General features: G+C 39.1%; 1 protein-coding gene across 4 annotated transcripts in view; it reads right to left on the reverse strand.

The window, feature by feature from the left end:
* Positions 1-653: 653 nt before the first annotated feature.
* lmo3 (LIM domain only 3) overlaps positions 654-20,819 on the reverse strand; it is a 43,996-nt gene continuing 23,830 nt past the window's right edge. For all 4 annotated transcript variants that reach the window (XM_056257494.1, XM_056257493.1, XM_056257491.1 and 1 more), the window contains 2 exons: positions 10,170-10,295; positions 654-2,198 (listed from right to left, as the gene is read on the reverse strand). In XM_056257494.1, coding sequence (XP_056113469.1) covers positions 2,093-2,198; positions 10,170-10,295 — 232 coding nt within the window. In that variant the 3' untranslated portion in view covers positions 654-2,092. The remainder of the gene's footprint in view (positions 2,199-10,169; positions 10,296-20,819) is intronic.

Consider the following 20,819-nt stretch of genomic DNA (forward strand, 5'->3'; position numbering starts at 1 on the left):
GCATGGTCTGGTGGATAGGCTAATGGAGTAGAGACCTGAAGGTTCACCACTGGCTGCTCGGCATCTACAGTTGTGCCCTTGAGAGAGGCACTTAACCCAAATTGCTTCAGTAAACACTCCGTCTTAGAAATGACAGTGTATGCAAACTGGCCCATTGAAAGAGAGAGATGGCATCCTCTAAAAATCTTTTTCCATAGGTTTTGGTGTACCATGCCATTTTTAATGGCACAAATCCCATGCATTTTTGTTGTGAGACAACTAGATATATTTGGTAAACCATTAATATTAGATGCATATCTGCATACTCTCCTTAAAATGTTTTTTTTTTTTTACCAGTTCCATCTTACTGGCTGTATCCAACAATGAATCAGTTAATGACAATAATATAATTTGGACAATTTCAGTTTAACCATTCAATCCTATTATCCAAGTTATATAAATAAATAAAAATCTAACAAATATTTGTCTTTAATTACTTTTAATAAAATATGTACTGTATATATTTAAGTGTAATTAAATGTTTTAATTAAAAATGTTGGCAAAAATAAAAAAATCTTTACTTAAGCGCTTCACGTTCTATTTTGTACCATTTGTGGAAAGTGCCAAATGCTTTTTGTGAAAAAACAAAAGACACAAAGAAGGCCACCACACAGTGCTAACACAATAAAACTGTATTACATTTGTGCTTAAAATGATTACAGTACAGTATGTACACGTCCTAAAAATAAACATCTCATGCTGAATAACACATAAAAAGAAAATCCGTATACAATAGCAAGCAAAAAGGATTTGTTTTAAATATGTACAACCACCATATACAAATTAAGTTTGTCCTCATATTTTCTCTTGACTATGCCCTCGGTTTCCAAAGGTAATCATAGCCCATAAAAAGATTATCAACATTGTAGGCTTCAGTAGTGATTTGCGCTTGAGTGTCGCCTTGAATTGATAGTAAACAAACAAACATCCTCCGACCAGGTATTCACGTGCTCCTAGTTTATGCGACCTGATTATGTTTAAAGAGGATTATGTCAGCTGATGGGCCGCACAAAAAAATACGATGTGACGTTCGTCATGTCTGGAGGAGATGCTTGGCGACTAAGCTGTCTTTCAGTTCAAGTATAAACATGTCAATGGACAGAGCCTTGAATTATGCGCAATGATGAAAAGCCTAATAAATAAATACAGTGAAGACAGTAACAAACCCATCGTTTCCCAACCCACCAAACCACATTACATATGTGCCAAACCCAAATGTTCCTAGAGTTCGCATTTTGAGGTATAAAAGAGGGTGATTTTTTTTTTTTCTTTCTTCAAAATGTCACTAATGAAATCACGTCACTTGATGCTGAAGATGTCGAAGCCCAAAGATTGGTAGTAAAAGCGAACACCATGTTTTAACCAGGTGCGACTTTGTGAATCTTTCGCCAAGCTGTCCTAAACAGCCAGGACATTTAGTTTATATCTGTGCCATTGTGCTCGGTAGCACTGTGAAACCTCATTGGTTCCCGGACATGTACACAAACATCAAATTTCTTCTGATTGGCTGATTGTGTTTATTCCAAATAGCTTGTCGCTGGTTAAGACGCAATGTAAACGAAAAATAAATTGTAATCGAAAGGACAGTGAGGAAACTCATTCAACCTGAGTAATTATGTTGACATGGCCCCTTTTCTTCTCGCAAACTTGTTCGCCAATAAATACTGATTTTTTAAATATATTTTTAAACTATGTGGTCTTCACCCTGTAAAGCAATTAAAATGGCATCATTGTGTTTTGGACAGATGTCTTGCAGTGGATTGTATGTTTGTGTTCACAAAAGTCGGGCCATTGAGACATTGAGCCGTCAGGCAGCGTCATTATAACAGAACCACAGTCTTGGTCCGTCTTCAAATGTTCTCCCACTTACAAAAAAACGTCTCTATGGCTAATCTGTACAGTACACCATCCCTTATTTGGGCTCTTCGTATATACAATGTGATGGGGACATGGGCTGGAGAGGACACTAGTGCTTTTGTGTCTGATTGCATGTCCCCTTCAGGTCCTCTCGCAACTCATTCCCCAACTGCAAACGGCGGGGTAGTGGGGGTGGTCAGCGGACCTGCGGCGCATAACCCTCCTTCATCAGTCCTTCTTCGTAGTCTGTCTGGCACAGGATCATGTTGTTCTTCAGGAAGAACTTGTCTCCGACGCAGAACCTGCATGGAGGCGAGAAACAGAAACATGGTGTTTACGTAACTCGAAAGGGACGCAGAAGGACTCATTACTAGCAAAAGTTGCAGGCTTCCCCACAGAGCCGCATTCCGCCCCCTCAAATATTAGCGTACGTTATCCTGCGGACACATCGGCTGGTCTGGAAAGAGTATCTCCAGAGTGCACCTAGCATCTTCTCTACCTGCAGCTGTTTCATAAATATACCCCAAAGACGGAGCGCAGGCTTTAGCACTGCCTGACGGGCCGCTGTCTCACTTGACCTTTTGGAAAGAAGATTATGTTGGTCAGGCAGAAGAGAGAGACAAAGAAGGCGGCAGAGGGAACGAGAGCGAGAGCGAGTAGCTCTGTGTGTTTAGCCGTCCTGAGGGCCGCTTATCTTGCTCACAGCGAGAGTTCGACAAGGTCGGAGTGCCAACGAATGCTCGTGTCTGGCCAGCGTTGCCTACAGAACCCTCCTGCCTGTGGACGAGGAGGAATACAATGCGTTTGAGTGTCTTCTGGTACCATTTTAATGATTAAAAGTTTGTATTGGGAATGCAACGTTAGGTGGACATTAGACGCTGTGTCTTAAAGGAATTGTAAGAGAGGTTCATTACAAGTCGGCATGAAATGTCAAATCGATTTTCTAAATGAATGTTATTGATCTTATTCATTTATGCATGCTTCATTAATTAAAATTAGTTTTGACCTCGTGATTTTTCAAAGTGTCATGACTCGAGAGAGACTTCTCCAATCATTTTGTTTGCATAAACCCCGCCCATTTCTTACAAACATCTGCAAGCTTTGATTCATATCTGCCTCCAACTAATGAACAACGAGTGGACTGAACCAAGTTCCCATTTTTTCAATAATCCATTTCACTCAGATGAACGTCAAAATATGGAAGAAAGGATCTGTTGCTAATTCCATTCGCGGCTTTAAGCTTGAAGCTTTGTGGCATAACTGTTAAAATAATTTTGGCTCGTCTCTCGTTTTCTTAAAAAAAAAAAAAGGTCAAGGTTACAGTGAGGCACTAACAATGAAAGGGGTTTAAAGCAGAAATGTGAAGATCATTTTATAAAGGTAATTATTCTGTTAAAACGTGTGTATTATTTGAGTTAAATTAGTCATTTTAGGCTCTACATGGTCATGGAATCAAAGTTAGTAGTTAGCAAACAGGTTAGTAGCAAAAAATTTTTCACACTAAAATAATTTTGTTTATATGGTTTGGCTATACCATTAAAACTGTGTATTTTAACATTTACGGATTGCCCCTATTCACTTCCGTTGTTAACCCAGATTTTTTTTTTTTTTAGAGGTAATCAGAATTATGCCACAAGTGAGGCTCTTAACTTGTGTTGAACCCGCAATATTCCTTTAAACATCCTCAGGAGGGGTCGGAACCAGATCCGAGAGCCATTACCCTTTCCGGCATTGTTGAATTTAATGAGCGAGCGCCAGGATACTTTGTAAACGGCTCCCTCCCTCCCTTGCATGCACTCCGGAAAACTTTTTTTATTCGTTATGCATGGCAGTGTCAAGCAGGAAGGTGCAGCCATTAGTTTGGACCAAGTATCAACAAGTAATATCCATTAATCGTGCTTGTTGACACGGTGATTAACACAAAGCAGAGGTGTGCTTAATGTAATGGTGTCATTCACTCCAATAAAAACGTCCTGTTTAAATGACACATTCTTGCCAGGAATCCATTAGTGTCTGTCTTCTCTGACATCCTGGCCCTCTCCACCTCCTCTTCTGAGCACCTCCATCTCGCTCGTTCTTTCTCTCGCTTTCTCGACTAATAGGATCTCTCTGTGTTTATTTACAGCTTGTGTTTTCTGTTCCCTCTTAGCCTCGTCGCCGCCCCGTTTCGCAGCGCCAAATTGTTTCTGCTTGGTGAAATGTCAACAGCGTTTGTGACATCTGTGTGCCAATTATGACGGGGATATTGCAGTCAGCCCATCAGAGGTAGCGGTAATAAATGCCCTTGCGCTGCCCTCCGTTTTTCTACTCGTGCAGTCATTACCGATCGCCACATGTTTCCGAGCACCTACATTACCCTTAGCTTGATGCGCCCCCCTCGCCCTCCCCTTTCAATCTCTCCTCCCAGATGAGTTCAACTTCAGATTGCTTTAATTGCTTTTTAGTATTTCCCATCAAGTGGAGGAGAAAAAAGTAAATGCATTTGATATAGTGTTTGCTCAGGTATGACCGTAAATGCGGGGCTTTTTATGTGTTTTCTAAGGCTGTCATTTTAACACATTAATTAAGCGCGATTTAATTATAAAGAAAATAACGTGATGAAAGCATGAACACAGTTACCTCCCCCTGACCCATGTGTAAATTATGCATTTTAAGATATTATTTTAAATCATTTTTGGTAAAATGTGCCAATCCTTTATGACAAGGTTCAATTTGTTAGCTTTAGTTAGGCAAACGAATCATTAAGGATCAGGAACTAACAATGAAAAATACTTTCACTGCATTTATTACAATTGGTTGAATTCTACATTTTTAACATCAAGTGAATGAACATGAATTTGACATTAACCTACATTAATAAATGCTGAAAAAAACATTATTTGTTGTTAGTTCATGATAACTAATGTTAACAAATTTAACCTTATTGTAAAGTGCACTTTTTTCCCCTACCATCAGAACCATTTAAGTATCACCTTAATTTTTGTGTAAATTTTGTAGCTGACCAACTGGCCTCACCAAATTATTAATCAAGCAAATAAAAAAAATATACAAAAAATAGTGTGAATGGCCCTTTAATTTAGCATCAAATTGAAAAACTAGACTGAAAAATTGAATGTTTTTGTCTGCCATAAAAATGATTTTCAAAAACTGATTATTCATTATAATTTAATAAGTTGTTACTGTTAACATTGAGAAAATAAATTATTATTAAAAGAAAGTCGTTGAAATCTCTTATTTTTCTCAACAAATATTTATATTTGCAATTAAATGCAATTTGATTAACTAAATCAATTAAATTAATAACATTTCAATTGATTGACAGAGCTAATTTGTTTTTTTATCAACAATATCTTTACATTCTCCCCATCTTTCCCTTATATTCTCTTTCCTTCATTTCTACATCATTCCCTCCCTCCGCCTCTCTTCTTTTCCTCAGGTGTGACAGTAATGATGAATATGTCTATTGAGACCCATCTTGTTAAAGAAAAGATGGCTTCCAAGGCAGTGGACTTAATGATGTATGGCTTCGTCAGCTATTTGCCTCTGAGGTCTGTGTTAACTAGAGTAGTAACATTCCTCTTCTGTGAAATAACATGCTGGAGCTGAGTGGAGGAGAGAGGACTTGAAAGAGTGAGGGAAAAGAGAGAGGAAATGAATCACGGAGGGAGGTCTATAGATGGAGAAAAAGAACGTCTACGTCATTGGATGTGAACAAGACATTATCCGACAGAATAGAGTGGATTTGCCGCAGTGTCTGCAATGCAACCGCATGGTTTCTTCTAACGACTGATGGCAAGAACTGAGGTTTGCAGATGTCTCAGAGGGGATGAGACTGTTGTCTGTGGCGTCGTTTAGTTACCGCAGTCCCAGAGCACGTGCAGCCCAATTTGGCTCAGGCTTTTCAGACTTTCCGTCAAGGACGGTGACCCATGCCGGTGACCTCCCTGCCCTGCTGCCCAGGCCTCGGCCTTCTCCCAATCCCGTGGGGCCTCGGATCGCCATCGCCCGGGCTTATCACCGGGAACTGGGACTCCTGAGGTTGGCTGATGAGGTCTGAGCGGACGACAGGCTCATCGATTAGCTGTCCCTTCAGGGCTGATCTGTGGCTAACGCCTGGCTAGAGTCTCGAAACCACACAAACACACTGCGTTCGCGCTCACCGCTGTGACTGTCGCCCCAATCCCTGTTAACCAAGCTGAGGATATATCCTCAAGCCAGGTGAGCAGATTCATATCCTACCCATGAATAATCGTGCCAGATTAAGTCCGGCTGCATGGGATGATGGCATACTCTATAGACCTCCGTGATGCCATAAAAGTCTGGAACGTACAGTTCAGTCAGTGATTGGAAGTGTTGTTATTGTTAACTAAAACTGTTAAAAACCATTTTGTTAATTCCATTCCAAAATATAATAGAAATATTATCAGGTGGAAAAACAAACGTCAACAATTTTTTTAAACTGAAAGGTTGAAGTACTAAAACTACTAAAAATGAAATAAAAATAAATTAAAGCTAAATATAAACGCTGTTTGATAGGGAGCTTCATTGAATTAATTCAGTGGCCATTTCTGCAGGTGGCAAATATCTTTGTGTTTTGAACGACCGGACAAGATCAGGTTATATTGTATTTACTTTTTTTAAATTGGCATTACTTTAATTAAATTATAAACGATTACAGCAATAGGCTAAATAAATGAATCATTTCGTTCATTCATGAACTAGTCTCTTTCAGACTCAAAACACTGACTCAGTTCAGTGAAGGGGGGCGTAATGATTCAACTGATGAATCACAATCAGAATCAAATTTTCTTGTGTTTTAATTGGTGTTTGGAGGCAAGAAAAGCCAAACAGTCACATGCTTAAAAAGAGAGAGATTTGAACAGAAAATACGAGATGTGCATGGGAGTCAAGAAGAATAACTCGTTCACTTAAAAGATTCATTACAATATTATGTGGAAGTTTCTGGTTTTCAGAGGTGCTATATGTGAGCCAGACATAGTTCAGCACTCTCTTTGTGGAAATCAAGCTAATCACGGGCAGTATTTAATGGTGCTTTTGTGTGGCCTGACTAATGAAACGACTCTATAGGAGATGATGGCCTTGCTGATGTGAGTGGGGAAAAGGAGGGGTGGCCCAGCTGTATTAAAAGCTTGATTGTAATCATTTAAGCATCAAACGCTAATGTCGGGACATTTCTTACCCTCATGGAGGAGCATAATTATACGGCGTGACCTCTACTGACCCGTTAGCCTGCTCTCAGCATCAGAATGCCTGTCCCACGTCACTGATGGCGAAGAGAGCATTTTGTAAGATGGATTAGATGGCTCTTTTAAAGGCCATGGCCTCTTTAATATTGTTTGAGGAGGGAAAATGAGAAGGGAGAGAGCAGGGTGGGATGTATATGAAAGTAGACAGAAAGGGGATAGATGAAAAAGATGAAAATGGAAAAGCTAAATGCAAGGCAATCGACGAAACAAAACACCCCTATTTAAAGAAAGCGGCGAGGCATTCTCATTCTAGAGAGGATTTAATTGGACAAAAATATCAGGGCCATAAAACTCTTTTTGATTTCCTTGAACTATGAAAATGAGTACTTTTACCTCTGATTTATTCATCATTTTCATTCAAGCACTAAGTGCATAGAACAAAACCAATGGGAAAATTGAAATCAGGCCCAATTGGCTAGTCAAAACAATAATGTGCCGTGTGATTCTCTAAAAGATCTCCTTCCATCAATGTCTCGCTGTTTGTGTTGATGTTTATCAAAGAGCATCACTGGACTGAGCCTGTACTCGGGTAATGTGCCGAGCTGTCACAATGACGGACGCGTCATGAAAAGCCCTGCCGTCCTTTTCTCTTTTGGAGGAGTCCATCAAAATTTGCGAGGCTTTCTCGAAAGGCACTGACAGAACAACAAAGTGTCTGAGACGTGTCGGGTGGCGGGTGTCTGTGGAGATAATGTCTCGTCAGCTTGTTGACAAATGAATTTTCTCTCGGTCAAATGGGGGGTATTTGCATATCAGACTGTTGATGCGGTGCTCTCAGACTGCAGGAGATCCGATGGAGGTACTTCTTTCTGATCTGTGTAAATTAAATTCTTGTGTTTGGTCAGGATAAAAAGTAGTTTAAGTGGTTTGTATATGTACAGTGGGCAAAACACATATTGCTGCACATTTGAATTTCAATGTATAAGAAAACAAATGGGTAAATAACTTGGTTTAAAAATCAGTTCCGCTCAAATCTCTTATTTGATCACAAATACAGTAATATTGACTTTTTATTATGATTTAAAATGACCTTTTGCATTTAAATATATAATGTAATTTATCTGTTGAAAACAGTTGTGCTGTTTATTATTTTTGAGGAAAACATGACACAGGATTCTTTGATGGAAAAAGTACATCATTTTTTTGATACAGAAAACTTCTGTAACATTATAAATGTATGTATTGTCACTTTAAAGCGCACCTTGCAGAATAAAATGATTACTACTTTTTTTTTTTTTTTTTTAAATCACACTGACCCCAAACTTACCACGGAATAAACTGGATTTGATTTAATATTTTGTGTGTAATGCAATACATTTTTTAAGCATGGAGTAAGTATCCAAATACTTTTTAATGTACTTGAATGTGAGTTTGTTGTGAAGGACATCTATGTAGGCTACATCCTTCTCTCCAGCAAAACATCCAATAGTGTGAATAAACTGACAGGAAATTCAAGTTCCGGTCTGAAATATGGGCAATTAGCACCAGCTCCATGCTATAAATCTTGTGGTGAACACCAGGGAAATTGTGATGGGCGAACGAAAGATGCATAGAGGCCTCGTCAGAGCGTGCAAAGCAGACTGACACAGATTTTATTAAACAGTTGATCGGCTGGCCTAATGTAAAAAGAAAGATTTGCCTGGCTCTAAATGGGCTGTAATGCCAGGCAAGCGGGTGGACCTGTCTGTGGCTCGGCTGATGAAGATTAGCTGACTTCTTAGATTAGGTGAGCGTGGTTCGTGCAGTCAACTGAAGTGGCAAGACAATAACCCGGTGTTAATTGAGCGTAACCGGATCCTGCAATTGGCCCCCACTTGTGTGTACTTCTCTCTGGCACCTGTGTGTTTGTATGAAGCAGGTATCTAATGAACAGCCCATGCATGAGGTTTTTTCTTTATTTGACCACATTCTAAGACAAATGGCCTCTTCTTCTTAGAGTGAATGAAGACAAACAACACAATTTGCCCAAAGTAATGAAGAAAACTGCAGCCCACGGAATATTTAAGTGTTATATTGCTGTCTGTTTTTGATGTTGAACCACAGCAACAAGCAATTTATTTTGACACAGAAAGATCATTTAAAATTATTCTTGTTTTAACATCCATAGGAAAATGACTGTAAAAACATGATGTGTGGCATATGATGGACCTCATGAAGGATATAAGGAAATATTCAAGATTAGGGGCAACAGAATGTAAAAAAAAATAAACAAACGTGTAACCACGTAACACGTAACCTCTTTCTTTTTGAGCCTAAAATGATCAGCTGTGGTTGTAGTTCAGTGGTTAAACCATCCAAACTATCTAAAGTCATCAGTTTAAACCCCAGAAGAGGTGATTTTTGAGGGTTATTTTGTTCCTGATCATCACTACCCTTGAGCAAGGCATGAAGAGATGTACTATGAGCCACTGTTGGATACAAAAGTGTCTATGCCAGTTTTTGTGGTAGGGTGGTAGTTACACAAATGGGCTTGTGGTTCAGAGGTTGTTGTTCAATATCACTAGAAATTGCATCTGAAAGGGGGTTCAATATGTCAATACAACTGTGCTAGCAATCTGAAGGTTGCCAGTTCAGACCCCTGAAGGGTGTTTCATGGGCTGGAGAGTTTTTGTCTATATATCACTGTTTTGCCCTTGAGCAATGTACTTCTTGCTCCAGGGAGACGGTACCTGTTGTAAACATATTGATGTAATTTGGATAAGAAAACATCTACCCAAACCATCTTTCGGTGGTAGGGTGGTGGGCTTTAATCCGAAGGTCATTTTTCAAACCCCAGTAGTCTTGATTCATGAACCATAGTGTTGCTGGGATTCCCTATCGCCATTGTGCCCTTGAGCAAGACACGATAGTGGGGTTAAGCGGGACCGTCCTTGTAGTAAATGTACTGTAAGATGCTTTGGATTCAAGACAACCTTTGAGTTTTAAGGGGCTTAACACATCTCCAAAGAGATACATACATTTAAGTACTGTGAAATGTTTAAGAAAACTGCATATAAATGAACTAACCTCTGGTTGCACAGCTGACAGGCAAAGCAGTCCAGGTGATAGACGTTCTCCTTGGCTCTCATGACCATCTCAAATGCTGGGATGAGTTTACTGCAAGCCGCACAGTTCCCTGTCACACCGAACAACCTGACAGATTGAAAAATATGTAAAGTTTTAGGGTCAGAATCATTTGATCAACCATATCAATGCTCAGATTGAAATGGGATTGTAAGGAGTGATTTATAAACGAATCACTCGGTTGATTTTAGTTATTTAAAAACATACAGAGCAAGCAGTGTAGTTGGATTCACAAACAAATGACTCATATGAACTGATTTTTTTTATTGAATCAAAAACATAAAAGCAGCCATTCACAAACAAATGACTCAAACTACAGCTTCCCTGTAACTCAAACAGTAGAGCGTTGGTGCTTGCAACGCCAAGGTCATGGATTCGATTCCCAGGGAAAGCAAGAACTGATAAGAATGTAAATGTGTACCTTGAAATGGTTTGGATAAAAGCATCTGCCAAATGCATAAATGTAAATGTCAAAACTCTTTAATGAATCATCCAAAAAGACAAACCTATTATTCTCTTTCATAGGAGTTTATATAATACTTTTACAAATTATTAGTGTTCACACAAGAAATTTGAACTTGGTATCAATTGGGCAACGTTCACGCAGCAACAGAATATGGTTGTCAGAACCTCTGTGTGAACCGAACCGGACCGGACAACTAGTTGTCACATCATACAGTGCGAGAGAGCCGCTCTGTGCTGCACAAACGTGTGTCTACCTTGTGTTGTGGGTTTTCATGTGTGGTTTACTGTATCATACAGCGACAGAGATATGAACTGTGTGTCATCTGAAGGGTTTAGAAGCAGTCACTGTTCTCCATTGGAGCTGCTTGTCAGTTTCGTGCTCTACGCTCGACTCAAATGTTGCGCTCTCCACCCAGATATAAACGCTGCTGTCGGTTAATAAAGATTTGACAGATCAACTCTTTGACTCGATTGGACTCTTGTTGTGCCAAAAGTTATAAGACTTTTCAGTTTTATGGACATTGCAATCATTAATATTACTGGTCACTGTCGCTGTGGTCCTGGTAAGAGAATCCGGGCTTGACTCCCGTTGCATGTTCATACAGACACTACTGTAAGTAAATGCGGTTGTCAATCCCAAAAAATGACGGTGTGAACGTAGCCTTGGTATCCACTGAGAAGTGTTTGTGTTGATTAATACATCTGCAACTTTTTGTTGTACATTTTTTTTAATTAATATTTTTTTATCACAACATTAGAAGGTTCACTTTGTAATTCACAGCATTAGCTGAAAAACTTATTTCATTTGAATACACAAAACTTGACATTATAGCTGAAATGTTCCCAGTTGAACAAAGTGAATCGAGCTGAATAAAGAGCTTGTAAATTGAAATGGAAAACTGTATCGATACCAAGTCCTACTCCAATTTTCCCATTTCCGATGATGCCTCCTTTTATGATATTTTGGCTTGAAAGAGACTGCTCAATGGATAAAAGCACAAAAGCGGAGTGTGATGTGAACATCATGAAGATGGCCGGGCCGGGTGAGGTTAACGCCACAGAGCGGCTGCCCAGGGATGAGCCTATTATCTTCCTGCCTGCTCGCGGGACATTACGGAGAGGATTCATTAGGGATTCATGGCTGTTACTCTACTGCGACCTAGACCAAGTAAAGGGGGGTAGGGGGAAAAGAAATATCTGATAACGAAATCATATAACAAAATAACCTATTAGGCGGACTTCTTCGGGCACTTTTAGCCGTCGTTGTTAAAATGATAAAACTGCATGCCACTCTCCGGCTCTGTAAGAGATCGCAATCTGATAAATGATCTTGGGGCCTGGGATATGCAGGGTTGTTTATTAACCTTCAGAAACTATGTTTCCCACAGGCAAATAAAAGAGCTGAGCAGATAGATTGTACTCTCATGAATACCTACAAAATTAAGGGCTACTGTGAACGCACCTTGAGACAATGAAGGATATCTCCAATAGCATTCCAGGTAAGAGGAGAAAGGAAACGAGCCTTCGTCCTGTGAATTGGTGCCGATTTAATTAAAGGAATTATGTCTTTCCCTTTGAGCTGTCTAAATATAGACACGTTCATGTTATCACGTCTCCACTATTTTCAAAAAAGTGCATAGCCAGAAGGCCTCCGCATGAAACCGATGAAATGATGAGGCATATTTATTCCACTCCCATCTTGCAATTAAATATATCATAGATCTGCATGTAAATAGGAAAAGGATGATAGATTCACTGTATTCAACTCGCTTATTTAAAGAAAATGTTTATGCCGCATGTATTTAATGGATGTTCTGGAAAGAAAAGATGCATTAATGCATGTGCTGGATTTCAGCTGATGAATGATAGATGATATCCATATGAAAAAATGATGCTTGAAGGTCTTTTTGTCATCAGGTTGAATCAAACCAGTATTGGGTTTGCCACTCTAGCGAGCTGTGAGCTCAAAACGTCTCATCTCGTGCAAATTTAAAGTAACCAATACCTTTCCTGGAATAGGACAGTCATGCCTTTTTGCTTTGAGAATTTGAGGACAGAGGTCTGTGCTTTGCAAATACACTAGGCATTGAGTGAAAACGGCCGATCTCACCTGAGAATCTGGCTGTGTAATACATGCGCTGCACAGAGAAATCAATAGCTGTTTTTATTTAAAGAACTAACTGTATTTATTTTTTTCCAATGAAATGCATTGTAATCCATCAGAAAGTAGCTGAGAGTATCTTGACATACAATGGGGGATTTGCTTTCTTCCTTTTGACTGCTGATTTTAGCTATTCTCTTGTTTTAAAAATGACATGTGTATCCTTGGCTCATATTTACATTCACTACATTCACATACTCCTTTATTTTTAAGTTTCTAATTGAGTTAGATCATGTGAAAAGGGAGACTCTTGAGCTTTGGTGAAAGTGAAATGGTTATCTTCTTTGGAATATAAACACTGGGTCCGATTGAACAGTATAATGTTTGAAGTTCAGCTCTATTTACAGCATTTGTGGCATAATGTTTATTAGCAAAGAAAATGACAAAAAAAACAGCATTTATTTGTAGATATTATTTGTAAAATATGCATATTATCTTTACAGTCACTTTTTATTCATTTAAAGTATCCTTTCTGAATGAAAGTATTGATTCCTTAAAAATAAAACTTTTGAATGGCAGTGTAGATAAATAATATAATATACCTATATGCTGTCTAGATATTGGTCGACCACTAGTGGAGAACTTCCACAGAAATGAAAAAGACCCACTGCTGTCAAAATTAGGGAACTGTACGGTAACCATCCCTCTGTACAGGAGACTCTCAGAGAGCTCTGTTTCTCAGCCCAACAGGAAAAGGGGAGGGGCGGTAAGACGGATGAAGCCCTACCTGCCACTTGTCTTTCACCGGTCTGCCAGTTTGATGCCACAGACGCTAATGGCTCTCAAGGGAGGCGGCAAATTAAGCGTGCTTGGCTTGTAATGAATTTGGAGGTGCATGTTCTCTAAATGCAGTCTGTAAAAGAAGGAACTGAGTGTCCAGAGACAAATGCAGACCGGCCTTCCCATTTATGTTCTGTAGGGTGAAGAAAACGTTCCATGGTTCAACTGAGTTTATCGCTCAGTCCAGTTTTCCATCAATGGTCAGTGGCTGTGTAATATTTTAATAGTATTATGGAGGAAATCAAACTCACTTGGACATAAATGCTTACAAAATAGCATTTATATTTTATCAGGCTGAAGAGGCAGCTTGAAATTAAAATTCATAGCGGCTCTGGATTCATAAGTTAAAAGAGAATGCGCAATCAGTACCACCTGATTGGACACAAAAGGTGTTGGAGGTGCACAGCGGCTTTTCACAGTTGAATGGCACCTATTTGATGAGAGGAAAACAGACACCAATTAAATTATTCCACAAGGCTTTCTCCTAGTGGTCGCAGCAGCGAAGCTCAAGCGTGCAGTTTTACTGTAATCATTAGACAGTGCCCCAATGGAAAATGCATGAGCGATGTCACCTCAATATCCTCATCCAGCTACACAAAATCCTTGTAAATTACTCTCTATCAAACGAGACCCCTCTGGGACTCTATGCAAGTCATTCAGATAACACAAAGAAATGAGACACACTGATATGGTCCAAACTATGCCATTTTGGGACCCCTTATACCAGGGGTCCATGGAGAAGATAATTAATTTTTCATGAAATTTCGAACTATTAAGTAATTACTTCTGTAAGTGATGATCCAGTGCAATCAGGGTTGTGATCAATTCACAATTGAATTAGTATTATTAAATTCCAAATCAGTTTAATTTGAATCGAATATGAATTAAGGTAGCAAACATGATGCAGCACTGAAATTCGAGTTTTTAACTGTTTTGAATACCTGCGATGTATGAAATGCCACCTATAGAAATTTGTATTTAGTTGAATACATTAACTTTTGAGGGCCAGTGCGGAAGAACACTTAATTTTAGGAAATACATTGCCTGTGTTGAATCTACAATTCAGGAAATTCAGCTTCCTGCCAATTCAATTCAAATTTAATTCAACTTCCTGTGGGGTGTGGCCAATTTAATTAAAATCCATGCTCCTGAATAGAAACAGAGCTTGAATTCCTTACAAACCCGGTAGATCATGTTTTTAATGAAATATATTATGGAAAAAATATTTTTTTTTTTACTTATTTTTTAGGGTTCCTGGCTCAGAGTCTGGGCAGGGGGTCCCGGAGCCTGTAAAGATTGAAATAAAAAAAGTAAATGGGATTTTGAACAAAGCAACGCATAATGTTTATCTTAAACGTCAGGCCTGTATTCTTTTCGCTTCATTTGTTTGGGTATTTTCTGAACATCAAGGGCAACAAATAAAGCATTGCTTTTTCCTTTCTGCACCTTTTTTCAGGGAAAAGAGAAAGCATGATAACGCCACCACCTCCAGAAGCATTTGAAATTCTGACAGTGGCTCCCTGTCCCTGGCTTTCCATCTTGCTCCTCTCTCCCGCCGCCACCCCCGCGACTTCAATCGCTCTGGCCTCAGCGTGCATTCATCAGCTGCCGAATTAGAATTTGTTTCCTCACAAACCATTGATCATCGGCCTATTACCAGGCAAATGACAGTTAATTACCCACTACATTAACCACCGGGACCCGGGGACCGGCCGCCTGTGCCATCAGTCACAGTGATGAATGTGGCAAGTTCAGTAATGCGCGGCCGTTCTCGCGTCCGCCTGCCACGCTGAGAGCAACCCCTGGATCTCACTTCTCGGCACCCAGGGAAAATCTATGGCAATCTGCATAATTACAGGCTCAGGGTTAATAACAGACAAATGATTTGTTGCGTCTCGAGCAGCAGGCTCACTTGCTGCTACCGTGCGGCGCTGTGTCTGTGGTTAGCGCTGGCGCTAACTTTTAACGTCAATGTTTGGAGTGCTGTGAGTTAAAAAAAGTTAGATTAATCTTGAAATATTGATGCTCATGTTACTGACGTTGTCAAGATGATTGATCCTCACATAAAAATATCGACTGTAAGTGTTTTGGATCCTGAGTTAAAACCTTGATAGTAATTTTATTATGTATTAGCATAAAATGTATGCGTATCATTAGTGTCTATGTGAAAAAACCTACCAACAGTAAAAAGAAGCATACTTGAGTTATTTCGCTACATAAGCTAAATGTGACTTTTTAATAGGTCAATTGATTTTATAATATAACTTTTAAAAATTGCTTAATTATTGCAGTTTTCTGTCCTATGTTGATATTTCCTATTGTATCAAAGTTTTGGGCCTTTTTTGTTGTTGTTGTTTTTAAAAAGCCAATAGGCTTCAGTTTTGTCATAGTCATGATTTTTTACTTGCTTGTCAATTTCAGTTGTGTTTCTCATTTTAGACAGCATTTGATTGGACAGAAATCTGCGTAGTACAGGATGAGTCATCGGTCATTTTGCCATATTTTCCCAATAGAGATTTTAGACTTTTGTTCTGCTAAATATAAATTTTGACAGCATTTAAAAGTACACTAGCATTAGATAACCTCGAAAGTTGGTACACATGGACTAAAAGGCTGAAACATCCATTTAGATTTCATGTGGTCTTTAAATGATTGATCATGCACAACAAATATTGTTAATAAAGGTACAACTAAAAAAAGAACCTGAAAATCTGCAGATTAGAGCAATTTAATTATGATTTTTAAATGTAAATAGTTGTAATTACCCATATTATCCTCAGAAATCACAATCACAAAATCACATGTTCGATTAAATAAAGGTATTGGTTTCGATAGTATTTGGATTGAAAAGAAAAGATGCCTGACCAGTTGGAACGAGTTGGCAGATGCTATCAGACGTGTACTTTCTTCAATCTAGCGGCTACACGTATGATTTTCGAAGATTAAACAACTCTTGGGGCAAAATTATTTCAATTACAGCGGGCGTGACCTGGGAATTGTCTGTGGGATAAGATTTTCCTCCTTGAGTGCCCTGACTTTGCCTGGCTGCTGGCTCAATCAGTTCTAATCTGCACCTGGACTCTGATATCCTAATGATGAATTATGGGCCTCTTAGCTTTCCACTGCAGGGCAGATAGAACAGCTCTCCACTGACCTGTCAGCTCGCTTAGGCTGAGGCAGAGACCCACGATAATTGCCCAGAAAGACCATGTGCGTGTTTAAAACTCATGAGCATCACATGAACATCCTTCACTCATTAGGCCCTTCACTCTCTTCCTCTCTCCCTCTTCTCGGCAAAAGCGCAGTGAAGACAGCTTTTACAACCCGGGCGTGAGATCGAGCACAGAAATTCTTCCTGAAAGTAAAGGGTAATTGTTTTCTGACATCGAAAGTTACTGCCTCAATGGGGTAATTACTGTAAACAGCCCTCTAAGAAGACAACAACTTGAGGAATTGACTCGAGAAACTGCTATTATGAGATAATAACGTAGATGTTCTTATCAGGAGATAAAACACAGTCTTTAATGGACTCCTGAAAAACAATGGCAGTCAAATATTTTCACGCATCTGTGTATTCAATAAACAACCAAGATGAAAGGTGCGAAACCTCTTTCAAGTGAAAATCACAGTGAAACCAAAATAATTATGCCCTCTCCACACAAAAACCATTCAAAAGCTTTGGAGCGCTTTTCAGCAAGAAAACCTGGCAGGGGTGTGCGGGGATTCGGAGGGGTATTTTGAAGAGGGGTGTAATGAAAGTTTTCAACCCCCGCAGGGCCCAGATGTGCACTTTGATAGGCACTTCTCGGTGCCAACCCACCTGCAGTTGCAAGCTGGGCACCGGGGTGTGCCACGCTAGCCCTGCAATTATCTGCACCAAACATGCTCAGTCCCACGAGTCATTGCTCTTCACAGCTAATTAAGCTAATCTCAACTGGAGGGGACCATCCAAAAACATAATGTGTCCAGGCGAATGATCTCAAAAGCGTTTAGCGCAAATGGAAATGCCAGCGTTGTGAGCTTTACGTTCCACAATGCAAACAAAATGGCGGCTGATGCAGAGACTCCATTCACAGAGTCAATGTTTGGAATTGTATATGCTAACAGGTGTAAATCTTGAATTGTCTTGTTCATACAGCAGCAGTCAGAATCTCATCGAATACGAATAAATCTATATGAAGGAATAACTGAAGGAATAACTCTAATAACTGCCGACTCCACCCCCCACTCCCCCCCCCCCCCCCCCAAAAAAAAACAACGAAATTTGCAATTGACAAATTCATCAAATCTTAAATTATCATACTAAAATTGTTTTAAATAAGATTTAAAGCTTCTGTCATTTTCCCCCCCTTATATTATTAATGTAGAGTGCTTATCAAAGCTCAGGCTAACCAATCCTCTCTGATTACTTGACAATTTCAGGCAATCGTTTTTGTTTTATAACATTACTGTGAGTGAACTTTTGTATTTAGCACTTTAAACCAGGGCTGACAACCTTATTCTGCTGCTTTGTTGATCGAGAACAGGGTTCCTGAAAGAGCGTCCTACAGTTGTTTATGGCATTGCAGAGTAAATGTGTTGAGCTGTCGCGTTAGGGCATTGTGTAGGTGTCGGCACATTAAATGGATCATTCTAAAGGTCTAACTTTATAGAAAAATGTTGGAAAGATGCATGGCAGCAGATGTGGCCTTTGGTGAAGGATAGTTATGGCTACATGAAATACTTCAGAGCATACATCACCTAGTGAATGTCATTTTTAGAGCGTGAGCTACTTTTCAATACTAAAATTCATAATCTACTTGAGAGATAGTGACTTTTCAAAGAAGAGATGCGGCTTTTGCTCTCAAGAAGTTACAAGGTCTGTCAACAAAAAAAAAAGTGTTTGTTGTCTGTTCTTTTATTTTTTGCACATCTCGTATTCTGCCAAAGATTGAAAAGAGGGAGAAAACAATACCGTCCCACCCCTGACCCCTTAGCTATATCCTTGACCTTCCCAACAGGACAATTTAGCATGGAAGAAAAATAGAAGATTAAGTATTTGCACCTCTACTTCAAATTCGATCAATGGTGATTACAAGTGCCCATTTTGACCTCTCTGCGATTTCAGGTTACATGTGAAAAGCCCAATTTAATTACAGGAAGTCAAGAACACACACATTTGCAAGAATGGAGCATTATTGGCCACGTAATTGCCAGACATGTGAAGTGAATTGTATTGAGGAGAGGTTAATGGTGGCAAAGCTTTTTTCCAAGCACAACATAGCAATTACAGGACGCCTTCAGAGCTTTTAACATCTCCACGCCATCTCATTTAACACAAAATAGAGGCGAGAGGGGACGCTGGATTTCTTTGTTCTGTAGCTTTATCTGTTAATTTATTTCCTGAGGACGCAAGACTTAAACCATCTGTTCCTGAGATGAGAATTTGTTCATAATATGGAGGCCTCCTGCTTAGAGCCGCTGTTTGAAATGTCACAAGACACGAGAAACTGTGAGAATGGGAGAATGAGATGAAAGAAAAATCATCTTGTGGCTTATTGAAGGATCATAATCATTCGTTTTTGGCCAGAAACTGGACACTGTCAGAAGTACACAAGGTTGCATTTAAAATTGGCATAAAACGGAAGTTGTGATCCTTTTTCTCCCCTATTGTTTTGTATATCTGAGTGAAACAGCTTCTTGAATGAGAAAAAATGTAGGGTGGGACTTGATTTTGTTGAGAATTGATTGGATCATTGTGGTTTGCTTTTGCAGTGATCTCATGTGAGTGAGGTTGTTTCGCCATCACACCAGTAAACACATCATTAGAGAAGAGAATAGATGTCACTGCTAGAGGAATTTTGATTAAAGATTACGAGGGCACATGGATTAAAAAAAAATAATGATGTGCACAGATAAATCATTTATAATAAATACGGTAATATAATAATATGATATTTAGTCCTAATAAAGCTGGTAGCCTATCATGTATCAGTGCATAAGTTTATGATTGCAGGATATTTGATGCAAGCTATGTCTAAAATTTCTGTTTATTTATATTTTTAATTAATGGAATCAATTTAGATCTTTATAGGTTTTTGTATTGAGTCATTTTGCAAATTAATGTGTGTTTTTGTACATTTTTCCTGCATGCATTGCAAGCTTCAAGACTGTCAGTACAATTGAAGCAACAAATGCTTTAATAAGAGGTTCTTTTTTTGTACTGTACAAAGTTTACGGAATTTGAATAATTTTTTTGTTGTTGATGAAGGATGGACAATCGATCCATTTTTAAAAAAAATTCAGCTGACTTGTCAGAGAAATTTAATTTAATTGAAGTAACAAAGCAAAGGTCCTAAATGTATAACTGAATGATTAAGGCTTTTAAATCAGTGATGTGTAAATCTGAAAAATCAGATTTTTAACTAAGTAGAGTTTTGACTGTAGGAAAGGGATAAACCAACAGCGCCATATTGTTGTAGCACTAGATTTGCCGATTTCATCTGTGGAAAGGTCTTCAAAACCATCCTGATTAATTTTCCTTTCCTTTCTTTTGCTGAAAAAGATAATTAAGAAATATTTAATGTCGGATTTTAATTAAACAGAACCCTGAATGCCGCCCCACATTGAGCTTGAGGGGAGTTTTTGTGGGCCCAATGATTGAAATGTTTTAATCACTGATAAAATAGATTGGATGTATTTTTTTCTCTCTCAGGAATTCCCACTGGCAGTTAAAATGAAAACCACCTTGATATTATTCAGAGTAAAGTAATTAGTCGAATGAAGATAAAGCCAAATGAACTCTTGATCAATACATTAACCGGCACCCCTCTCTCTCCACCCACCTCAATGTTTTCAAAATCAAATTAATTATACGCACTCCTCTCAGTATCAAAACCCTCTGTCGCTTTGTGCCGGGGACATATGGGTATCAGAGTAATGCGTTACGGACAGCAGCACCTACACTTCCCGCGGTGTGATGATTCTTTTTTATGCAGATTTGTGGTAGAGAGAAGCGAATCAGTGCAAATGATCTTGCTATCCAAGCCTGACAATGGAGAGGTCTCTAATGAACAGACCAAGAGCAGACTGCTTTTTGAAATGAGAGCTTACAAAGGCCATGGGTCTGATCAAATCCAAATAGCTGTAATGAATAGTGTGCAGGGATGACACAGTAACTTTGATTGCAGGGAAGATGCTTAGCTATT

Source organism: Rhinichthys klamathensis, unplaced genomic scaffold, assembly GCF_029890125.1.
Source record: "Rhinichthys klamathensis goyatoka isolate OS25496 unplaced genomic scaffold, OSU_Roscu_1.1 h1tg000139l_1, whole genome shotgun sequence".
NCBI classification, from domain to species: Eukaryota; Metazoa; Chordata; class Actinopteri; order Cypriniformes; family Leuciscidae; genus Rhinichthys; species Rhinichthys klamathensis.